General features: G+C 40.7%; 1 protein-coding gene across 1 annotated transcript in view; it reads right to left on the reverse strand.

The window, feature by feature from the left end:
- The window catches only part of EPHA10 (EPH receptor A10), a 1,320,108-nt gene that overhangs the window by 382,083 nt on the left and 925,796 nt on the right, over positions 1-12,229 (reverse strand). Inside the window, exon 7 of the mRNA XM_077295896.1 lies at positions 7,790-7,955. Coding sequence (XP_077152011.1) covers positions 7,790-7,955 — 166 coding nt within the window. The remainder of the gene's footprint in view (positions 1-7,789; positions 7,956-12,229) is intronic.

Raw genomic sequence — 12,229 nt, forward strand, 5'->3', positions numbered from 1 at the left:
AAATCTATGAAAATGAACAAATGAATGTCAGACATTGCTTTTTAACCTAAAAAAAATAAAATAAAACTCATAAAATAGGCCTGGAAAGAAATGATGGTACCCTTAACTTAATATTTTGTTACTCAACCTTTTGAGACAGTCACTGCCATCAAACGATTCCTCTAACTGCTAATGAGACTTCTGCACCTCTCGACAGGTATTTTGGCCCACTTCTCAAGAACACCCTGCTCTAGTTGTTGTCTCGTGTTTGAAGGTTGCCTTTTCCAGATGGCATGTTTCAGCTCTTTCCAAATATGCTCAATAGGATTTTGGTCAGTGCGCATAGAAGGCCACTTCAGAATAGTCCAATGTTTTCCTCTTAGCTATTCTTGGGAGTTTTTAGCTGTGTGTTTTGGGTCATTATCCTGTTGCAAGACCCATGACCTGTGACTGAGACCAAGCTTTCTGACACTGGGCAGCACATTTCTTTCTAGAATCCCTTGATAGTTCTGAGATTTCATTGTACCTTGCACAGATTTTAGACACCCTGTGCAAGATGCAGCAAAGCAGCCCCAGAACATAACAGAGCCTCCTCCATGTTTCACAGTAGGGACAGTGTTCTTTTCTTGATATGCTTCATTTTCCATCTGTAAACATAGAGCTGAAGTGTCTTGCCAAAAAGTTAAATTTTTGGCTCATCTGTCCATAGGACATTCTCCCAGAAGCTTTGTGGCTTGTCAACATGTAGTTTGGCAAATTCCAGTCTGGCTTTTTAATGATTTTTTTCAACAAAGGTGTCCTCCTTGGTCGTCTTCCATGAAGTCCACTTTGGCTCATACAACGATGGATGATGCGATCTGACACTGATGTTCCTTGAGCTTGAAGTTCACCTTTAATCTGTGTAGAAGTTTTTCTGGGCTCTTTTATTACCATTCATATTATCTGTCTCTTTGATTTGTCATCAATTTTCCTCCTGCGGCCACGTCCAGGGAGGTTGGATACAGTCCCATGGATCTTACATTTCTGAATAATATGTGCAACTGTAGTCACAGGAACATCAAGCTGCTTGGAGATGGTCTTATAACTTTTACCTTTAACGTGTTTGTCTATAATTTTCTTTCTAATCTCTTGAGACAACTCCTTCCTTTGCTTCCTCTGGTCCATGTTGAGTATGATACACACCATGTCACCAAATAGCACAGTGAGTATCTGTAGCCCTATATACAGGCCCACTCACTGATCCCAAGATTATATACCTGTGATGCTAGTTAGTGGACACACCTTGATTTAACATGTCCCTTTTGTCACATTATTTTCAGGGTACCATCATTTCTGTCCAGGCATATTTCATGAGTTTTGTTTTTTTTTTTAATTCTGTAGAAACATGGTTGATAAGCAATGTCTGACATTCATTTGTTCATTTTCATAGATCTTATATTTACTATTACTTTTGTCAGATTCAAGTTATTTCTGTGACCATTGTGAGTTTTTCTGTCATTAAACGAGGGGTACCAACAATTTTGATTACGTGTGTATATACGAGTGGAATTGAATTTGTCTCATATGTACCAAAATTCATATTAGAAAAAAATGCAGCTATTTTATATTTTGCGTGGATTTAATGATAGAACGACAATTGGCCACTATTTTTTTCATCCATAAATGGCTGTCTAAAAGTTACAAAATAAAAAAATCCTCACATTTACCTCATTGCTCACCTCTCTGGCCTGTCTGTTACTGATCATCACCCTTCTGGTCTTCTCTGCATCTTCTTATCAACTGCATTCATGCGGGAATCCTCAGGAGGGTTCTGCACATGCTTGCATGAGGTCACAGAATTTATTATGCTCTTGGATCTGAAGAGACCCCAAAGCTTAATAAAGGGCATTAAAACTGTGAATTAAATTTCTAAGGAAAATTTACGAAATCAGGTCAATTTGAATTTTACCTGGTGCGCTCATCTCTAACAGCAATAGAGACTTCAGAACAAACCACTGACAACTGATTGTGCTACAGCAGAATTTGTGCTGATCTACATAGCTCTGCTAACACTACAGCTTTGCTATGTACCAGAACTATCAGTTGGGGAGCAGTGTCTACCCCAGCAGGTCAGCAAGTAAGCAGACTGTGAGGAGAATGCATTGCTGTTAGCTGCTCAAGATGCAACCTGAGAATAACTCCTTTATTTCACTTCATAAAGGCTGAGCTTCACTTCATTACCTGAGAATGACCTCCACTTAGTGTGCAGATCTATGGTGTTCGGACTTTGTAAAATGTGTACTTCCATCATGCAAAGCCTATTAATACTTGATAAGTTGGGCTATTGGGCCTCCACAAATCTGATGTTGATGATCTATATAAATGATAGGTCATCAATATTGTAATCATATGCAACCTCTTTAATATATCAGTGTAATATACTGCATATCATTCATTTCAACTGTACATTGCAATGCCAGATGTTTTACAAGACAAATGTTAGATGTTCTCAGTTCTCAGTGTTCAGCATTGCTGTATTGTAAACTTAAGATTATGTGTTTATCTCCATTTATTCACTATGCAGCTTGCCCTGTTTCAACAATAAACTACACATTTTGTACAAATATTCTAGCATAGATATGGTTGTTAAAATTTAATTGTGTCATCATGACAGATTTGTTTTTTTACTGCTTCTGCAAAATTACATAGTTTGCAATTCTGGGAAGTAAAGCTTAAAATATATACTAATATATCTGCCTGTCTTTATAAAGGCATGTTAATAGACATTCAGATGTTGCTCAACAAAGACATACAGATTGCACTTTTAGCTAATATTTTATATTGAAACAGAAATTACCCAGTGGATAGAGCTGTTGTGTTTCAGATCCGTACAATGTGTACATGTGACAACCGCGGAAGCTGAAAACAGCTGATTGGTGGGAGCAGGGTATCGGACCTTAATCAATTTAATATTCATGATTTATCTTAACCAAATGTAACAAGTATGATGGAGACACATGATACCAATTATTCATCTATTATTTACCCATTTCATGTGTCCACCGGATTACCAGACCTATCATCAAATATCATACAGACCCAAACCAAGAACAAGATGATCAAAAGGTCAAATTTTATCAAAAATCCGTGTAAATGTTATTAAGTTATAAATCACAAACTTTGAAATGCATAACACCAATTGGGGAAGAAAGTGAAATAGAACAATATGTTCACAAGCTGTAAAACATATTAAGCGATGCAATCGTCTGGAAACAAACGGTTTACTCAGATCATATAACCATATAGCAATGCTAATAAAACACTGGTCATAATCACAAAGTACAACCTATCGCTATAATGCTCGCATATGCATAGCCCTAGCCATTTACCACATAATACAATGTCTCCAAAAATCGTAGCTTATGCATAGATAGATATAACATCTCTATACATATCACCGGCTGGATATTACCTCCATAAGGGAAAAACATATCAATAAATAAAGGAACATATCAATAAATCACCACTATTTACCTGTTAGCAGTCACCAGGGATCTAGGGACTTAACCAATGTCCAAGACGAGCGCGTCCGCCCCGATGCCCATTTCGGACTTCTCCTTTCTCAAGGGGCCGTTTGTCCAGACGATTGCGTCGTTTAATATGTATTACACTTTGTGAACATATTGTTCTATTTCACTTTCTTCTCCAATTGGTGTTATGCATTTTAAAGTTTGTGATTTGCAAGTTAATAAAATTTACATGGATTTTTGATAAAATTTGACCTTTTGATCATCTTTTTCTTGGTTTGGGTCTGTATGATTTATCTTAAGGATAGGTCACCAGTAGTGTTGAGCGATACCGTCCGATACTTGAAAGTATCGGTATCGGAAAGTATCGGCCGATACCGGCAAAGTATCGGATCCAATCCGATACCGATACCCGATACCAATACAAGTCAATGGGACTCAAGTATCGGACGGTATTCCTGATGGTTCCCAGGGTCTGAAGGAGAGGAAACTCTCCTTCAGGCCCTGGGAACCATATTAATGTGTAAAAGAAAGAATTAAAATAAAAAATATTGCTATACTCACCTCTTCGAGGGAACCGGCACCTTACCGAGGGAACCGGCAGCGTTCTTTGTTTAAAATTCGCGCGTTTACTTGGTTACGTGAAGTCCCGGCTTGTGATTGGTCGCGGCGGCCATGTTGCCGGGACGCGGACCAATCACAGCAAGCCGTGACGTAATTTCAGGTCCTGCAGGATTTTAAAATTACGTCCCGGCGTTGTGATTGGTTGCGTCGCAGTCACATGGGCGACGCAACCAATCACAAGCCGTGACGTCACGGGAGGCTGGACACGCGCGTATTTTAAAATGCGCGCTTGTCCAGCCTCCCGTGACGTCCCGGCTTGTGATTGGTTGCATCGCGGTCAACCAATCACAAGCCGGGAGGCTGGACGCGCGCATTTTAAAATGTGCGCGTGTCCAGCCTCCCGTGACGTCACGGCTTGTGATTGGTCGCGGCGGCCATGTTGCCGGGACGTGGACCAATCACAGCAAGCCGTGACGTAATTTCAGGTCCTGAAGGATTTTAAAATTACGTTCCGGCGTTGTGATTGGTCCGCGTCCCGGCAACATGGCCGCCGCGACCAATCACAAGCCGGGACGTCACGGGAGGCTGGACACGCGCGCATTTTAAAATGTGCGCGTGTCCAGCCTCCCGTGACGTCCCGGCTTGTGATTGGTTACGTCGCCCATGTGACCACGACGCGCCCAATCACAACACCGGAACGTAATTTTAAAATCCTGCAAGGACCTGAAATTACGTCACGGCTTGCTGTGATTGGTCCGCGTCCCGGCAACATGGCTGCCACGACCAATCACAAGCCGGGACTTCACGTAACCAAGTAAACGCGCAAATTTTAAACAAACAACGCTGCCGGTTCCCTCGCTGAGGTCTGGGCTGCGTCGGAGAGGTGAGTATAGCAATATTTTTTATTTTAATTCTCTCTTTTACACATTATTACATTAATGTTGTTTCGATACCCGATACCCGATACCACAAAAGTATCGGATCTCGGTATCGGAATTCCGATACAGCAAGTATCGGCCGATACCCGATACTTGCAGTATCGGAATGCTCAACACTAGTCACCAGTATCATATTCCTTGAAAATGCATTTAATGACATATAGCTCTTTACCCCTATGATCAGTTATGATGTACTCGTATGGAGCAAGGTCAGGAGCTCAGCCCATTCCATGCTGGTAAATGCTTACTATGTTACACAACTGCCATCTGCTTGGAACAGTAGTGGCCAAACAAAAGCAACATTTATTGTCACTGTTATTCATTGTCAGGTTACTTAAATGGAGCAAAGCGTTCATAGGGGCTGCTGCGTTCAGGCACCAGCTCCCATTACCCCCCTCTAGCGATGTGATCATATGGTGTTGCAGCTGGCGGAACGCACCGAATAGATTAAAGATGGTAAAGGTGCATTCACAGCCCGGGGTCCACCATGCAGAGATGGAACCTGCAGCTAAATAATGGCAGCACTATATGGCAGTACTACGCCAGAGTAAACTCAGGTTCAGACACCCGGTAAGAACTAAAGCAAACTCTGTTGCTTCACAGAGTCACAGTGAAACAAATGAAATGCTGTGCCCTGTTAGCGAACACAGGATGCAGCAGATGAATGCTAGTGGGATCCCTGAGACTCACCCCCACTAAGCTGGTGATTGATCCCGCTCTGACCCTCGGTGGCTTTTGAGCCCGCATCTGAGGATGCCCTGAGTCAGATGCAGAGATCAAGCTGGAGTTCCCACCCTATACTGACCAGTTGTCAGGATAAGTTTAGATTATTGCACAGAGTGCGCACAGCGCCGTGCAGGCGGACACTGCTGGTTATACGCAGTTCAGATCGTGCTCTGGTGTAGGATAGCACTGTCAAGCGCTAGGTAGCTCCAACATTCGTGAACATTCAACAACACAAGGAATGGGAATGATTAAGGAGCAATCACCAGAACAAGCACACAGCCACACACACACGATAATAGGTTTATACTAGCACATGGCCGTGTGGCCATGCAAACCTTTTATAGCTGTAGCACTCAAGGACCTTCCTCGTGGTCCAATAGAAGCTGCTACAGGACCTGAGCGTGTGACCCCCGACCTCCATTGGGAGGTCGTCCTGTGGGCATGATCAGTATGGGAAAAGCAGGACATAGTCCCTGGAACGTTTGCTCGCCACTGATCAGTACTGGCTACAAAGGCAGAGCCTGGAAAGGGAGCAGTAACCAAGCACACAGTATCAGCATGAGCCAGACGCTGGGACCGACATCTCCGCTGAGCAGACTCCACTGCAGCTGGAGGAGAATGGGAGACCACAGCGACATGGTTCGAGATTCCCCCTGTGCAGCGGCAGGGACTCGACTCTTAACATATGGTGACTCAATGGCATGTTCCAATCTCTTAAAGGGACTTAAAAATAAAGTAACAGTATACATAAAATATTATAAAAAATGAATATCACAGTTTAAATAACCCTTTTTTACAGTTGAAATATAAACAAATCAAAGCAATTATAAATAAACAAATTTGGTATCATTGTGTGTTTAAAAGTGCAGTCTATCAAAATGTAAAATTATTTATTCAATACGCTATAAATAATCTGTCAGCAGGTTTTTTTCTACCTCAGCATAATATAGGAAAAGAGACCCTGATTCCAAAGATGTGTCACTTAGTTTATTGTGTGCCGCTGTTGTTACACAAGTTTTTGGATATAGCTTGTAGCAGAGCTCAGAAAGCTGACCCCGCCCACACCACAGTTTTCTATGTACATTGTCTATTAACTGTAAGCTGCTTATCAAAGTAGAGGGCGGAGTCAGACCAGAAATCACTTGAGCATTAGTCTGAGGAGTGATAATCTGTTGCTGATGAAGCATTAATTGTATTTCTAACAATGCAAACAGCATAATAAGTGACACATCGCTGAAATCAGCTTAGCAACTACCTTGTGCTGCCCTCAGACTACATTGCAGAAGTCTGCTGACAGATTCCCTATTAAATGCTGAAAGGAAAAAAATGAGCACACAAAAAATAATCCTTCATAAAGATCCACTGACAGAAAAATTTAAAAATTACAGGTCTCAGAAAATAGCGACAAAAGCCACATATTTTTTACAAAGCTCTGAGTGTATTTAACCACTGAAAGGTAAAAAAAACACATTTGATATAGCTGTAATCAAACTAGCTTGAAGAATTAAATTTCCAGGTCATTTTACTGCATTATGTAAGCCACATAAACAAAACATGTAAAAGAATTGAGGAATTACATTTATTTCAAAATTTCTCAATTTTTTCCCCTTTTTCAACACACTATATGGTAAAATTAATGTTGTCACTCAAAACTGCAACTTGACCCACAAAAGCTAGTCAACATATGGCTATGATAATGCAGAGTCCAGCATTGTGGTGTATAGAGGGAGTCAAGAGATGTATCTGTCAGCTAAACAATTATCCAGCCTTTTAGATAGGTATGGGAGGGATTTGGCTTAAGAAATGCTACATGTGTATATTTATATTGTTTCTGTAGGGTATTGAGGAAGCCCCTAGGAGATGGTGGCCCAGAGAAATTGCCCGCTTTCTACAGCTAGAACTAGTCTTGCCTTTAGTGCCCTAAGACATATAAACATATGGGAAAATAGGAAAACTGTACATATAGATTAAAGACAATATATCCAAAATGGTAACATTGGAAGTACTGGGACCTACAGTCTGCAAATTATGTTATAACCTTGGTACATTTTATTTTGGCAGTAGGAAATAACTTACATTCTCCCAGAGTTTCCACTTCAATGCTTGGACTGAAACTTCCATAATCTTGAGAAGAAGATGATGTGCGGATTTGGAAGACATAGACTGTTCCTGGTTTCAGGTTATGAACAGTTACGGCTGTCAAGGGTGTCTTTAGTGTGGAGTAACTTTGGTCTCTTTGGTCCTATAAGAAAACAAGGTATTATATTTTAAAATTCCCCCAAATTGTGGATCTGCCTTTGCTGCTGGCCTTGTAAAACTTACCGTTCTGCCTGGCTGCTTTTTAAACATTCGTGCATTATACAAGATACTGAGTTAGATTCACATATCACATATTCACATATCACAGTGCCAAGACTCGAGCGCTTTTCAACAGCTGCAGGCCAAACTCATTCCTTTAATAGACAAATCCCTATTATTAGAGGATGCAAGAAATCTGTTATCTGAAAGCAAATGATTTTCAAGTTATATACTTTGGTTTTTGATTACAAGATGGGAAAAGATCTATACTTTCAGTTAAGAAAGCAATGAAATGCAAGGTGACTATCTATTGCTGTTATCAGTTATAACTAGGGTTGAGCGAAACGGGTCGATCATTTTCAAAAGTCGCCGACTTTTGGCTAAGTCGGCGTCTCATGAAACCCGATCCGACCCCTGTGCTTGTCGGCCATGCGGTACGCGACTTTCGCGCCAAAGTCGCGTTTCAATGACGCGAAAAGCGCCATTTCTCAGCCAATGAAGGTGAACGCAGAGTGTGGGCAGCGTGATGACATAGATCCTGGTCCCCACCATCTTAGAGAAGGGCATTGCAGTGATTGGCTTGCTGTCTGCGGCGTCACAGGGGCTATAAAGGGGCGTTCCCGCCGACCGCCATCTTACTGCTGCTGATCTGAGCTTAGGGACAGGTTGCTGCCGCTTCGTCAGAAGCAGGGAGAGCGTTAGGCAGGGTCCACTAACCACCAAACCGCTTGTGCTGCAGCGATTTCCACTGTCCAACACCACCTTCGGTGTGCAGGAACAGTGGAAGCTATTTTTTTTTTTTTTTCCCCTCAGCGCTGTAGCTCATTGGGCTGCCCTAGAAGGCTCCGTGATAGCTGTATTGCTGTGTGTACGCCACTGTGGAAACCAACTGCTTTTTTCAAAGCACATATCCTCTTGTTCCTTCCTTTCTGCACAGCTATCTTTTTTGTTTGTCCACACTTTTTATTTAATTTGTGCATCAGTCCACTCCTATTGCTGCCTGCCATACCTGGCTTACATTACTGCAGGGAGATAGTAATTGTAGGACAGTTTTTTTTTTGTTTTGTTTTTTTTTTGTGGGAGATTAAGATTGGCATTTCTGCTACAGTGCCATCCCTGTGTGTGCCATCTCTCACTGAGTGGGCCATAGAAAGCCTATTTATTTTTTCCGTGATTTGTGTTCTAAAATCTACCTCAACACAGAAACACTACATCAATCAGTGGGAGAAAAATATTGGCCTCAGTCAGGGCTTGTGTGCCACTGCTGTGTGTGCGCTATCATTCAGTGGGCTATAGCAAGCCTATATTTTTTTTTTTTTTTTTTTTTTAATATTATTTGGTTTCAAAAGTCTCCCTGAAAAAAAAAAAAAACCTAAAAAAACAGTGGGAGAGTAATATTGCCCTTTCAGCTTGTGTGCCAGTCTTGACTCCTGGGTGTGCCACCTCTCTCCCTCTCATTCAGTGGGCCATAGAAAGCCTATTTATTTTTTTTTTTAAATATTATTGGGTTTCTAAAGTCTCCCTGAAAAAAACAAAAAATACATAAAAAAACAGTGGGAGAGTAATATTGCCCTTTCAGCTTGTGTGCCAGTCTTGACTCCTGGGTGTGCCACCTCTCTCCCTTTCATTCAGTGGGCCATAGAAAGCCTATTTTTTTTTTTTTAATATTATTTGGTTTCTAATTCTCCCTGAAAAAAAAAAAAAAACCTAAAAAAACAGTGGGAGAGTAATATTGCCCTTTCAGCTTGTGTGCCAGTCTTGACTCCTGGGTGTGCCACCTCTCTCCCTCTCATTCAGTGGGCCATAGAAAGCCTATTTATTTTTTTTTTTAAATATTATTGGGTTTCTAAAGTCTCCCTGAAAAAACAAAAAATACATAAAAAAACAGTGGGAGAGTAATATTGCCCTTTCAGCTTGTGTGCCAGTCTTGACTCCTGGGTGTGCCACCTCTCTCCCTTTCATTCAGTGGGCCATAGAAAGCCTATTTATTTTTTCCGTGATTTGTGTTCTAAATTCTACCTCAACACAAAAACACTACATCAATCAGTGGGAGAAAAATATTGGCCTCAGTAAGGGCTTGTGTGCCACTGCTGTGTGTGCTATCTCTCATTCAGTGGGCTATAGCAAGCCTATTTTTTTTTTTTTTTTTTTTTTTTTAATATTATTTGGTTTCTAAAGTCTCCCTGAAAAAAAAAAAAAACCTAAAAAAACAGTGGGAGAGTAATATTGCCCTTTCAGCTTGTGTGCCAGTCTTGACTCCTGGGTGTGCCACCTCTCTCCCTCTCATTCAGTGGGCCATAGAAAGCCTATTTATTTTTTTTTTTAAATATTATTGGGTTTCTAAAGTCTCCCTGAAAAAAACAAAAAATACATAAAAAAACAGTGGGAGAGTAATATTGCCCTTTCAGCTTGTGTGCCAGTCTTGACTCCTGGGTGTGCCACCTCTCTCCCTCTCATTCAGTGGGCCATAGAAAGCCTATTTATTTTTTTTTTTAAATATTATTGGGTTTCTAAAGTCTCCCTGAAAAAAACAAAAAATACATAAAAAAACAGTGGGAGAGTAATATTGCCCTTTCAGCTTGTGTGCCAGTCTTGACTCCTGGGTGTGCCACCTCTCTCCCTTTCATTCAGTGGGCCATAGAAAGCCTATTTTTTTTTTTTTAATATTATTTGGTTTCTAATTCTCCCTGAAAAAAAAAAAAAAACCTAAAAAAACAGTGGGAGAGTAATATTGCCCTTTCAGCTTGTGTGCCAGTCTTGACTCCTGGGTGTGCCACCTCTCTCCCTCTCATTCAGTGGGCCATAGAAAGCCTATTTATTTTTTTTTTTAAATATTATTGGGTTTCTAAAGTCTCCCTGAAAAAACAAAAAATACATAAAAAAACAGTGGGAGAGTAATATTGCCCTTTCAGCTTGTGTGCCAGTCTTGACTCCTGGGTGTGCCACCTCTCTCCCTTTCATTCAGTGGGCCATAGAAAGCCTATTTATTTTTTCCGTGATTTGTGTTCTAAATTCTACCTCAACACAAAAACACTACATCAATCAGTGGGAGAAAAATATTGGCCTCAGTAAGGGCTTGTGTGCCACTGCTGTGTGTGCTATCTCTCATTCAGTGGGCTATAGCAAGCCTATTTTTTTTTTTTTTTTTTTTTTTTTTAATATTATTTGGTTTCTAATTCTCCCTGAAAAAAAAAAAAAAACCTAAAAAAACAGTGGGAGAGTAATATTGCCCTTTCAGCTTGTGTGCCAGTCTTGACTCCTGGGTGTGCCACCTCTCTCCCTCTCATTCAGTGGGCCATAGAAAGCCTATTTATTTTTTTTTTAAAATATTATTGGGTTTCTAAAGTCTCCCTGAAAAAACAAAAAATACATAAAAAAACAGTGGGAGAGTAATATTGCCCTTTCAGCTTGTGTGCCAGTCTTGACTCCTGGGTGTGCCACCTCTCTCCCTTTCATTCAGTGGGCCATAGAAAGCCTATTTTTTTTTTTTTTAATATTATTTGGTTTCTAATTCTCCCTGAAAAAAAAAAAAAAACCTAAAAAAACAGTGGGAGAGTAATATTGCCCTTTCAGCTTGTGTGCCAGTCTTGACTCCTGGGTGTGCCACCTCTCTCCCTTTCATTCAGTGGGCCATAGAAAGCCTATTTTTTTTTTTTTTAATATTATTTGGTTTCTAATTCTCCCTGAAAAAAAAAAAAAAACCTAAAAAAACAGTGGGAGAGTAATATTGCCCTTTCAGCTTGTGTGCCAGTCTTGACTCCTGGTTGTGCCACCTCTCTCTCTCTAATTGTGGGCCATAGAAAGCCTTTTTTTTTTTTTTTTAATATTATTTGGTTTCTAAAGTCTCCCTGAGAAAAAAAAATAAATAAATTAGGTGGGAGATTAATATTGACATTAGTGCTTGAGTGACAGTCCTGCGTGTGTGTCATCTCTGTGATTTTGTGCCACAGAAAACAGAGTGTGTAACATTGTGCCTGATTTTCCTTGTGGTCTCACCAACCTGTTAAGGGATATTGAAATCATACTGAAGTTATAGCTCACCGTGTAAGTTGTTTGATAGCAACAAATAAAGTTACTTTGGTTAAGATTTTAAAACAATGAGGAAGTCTGGTGCAAGAGGTCGTCGTGGGCGTTCATTGTCAGCTGGTAATGATGGTAGTGGTAGTGGAGCATCAGGTGGTCGTGGGGATAAAAATATTCCACCTAAGTCTGGAGCTG

This window comes from Ranitomeya variabilis, chromosome 3 (assembly GCF_051348905.1).
Source record: "Ranitomeya variabilis isolate aRanVar5 chromosome 3, aRanVar5.hap1, whole genome shotgun sequence".
In the NCBI taxonomy this organism is placed as follows: domain Eukaryota; kingdom Metazoa; phylum Chordata; class Amphibia; order Anura; family Dendrobatidae; genus Ranitomeya; species Ranitomeya variabilis.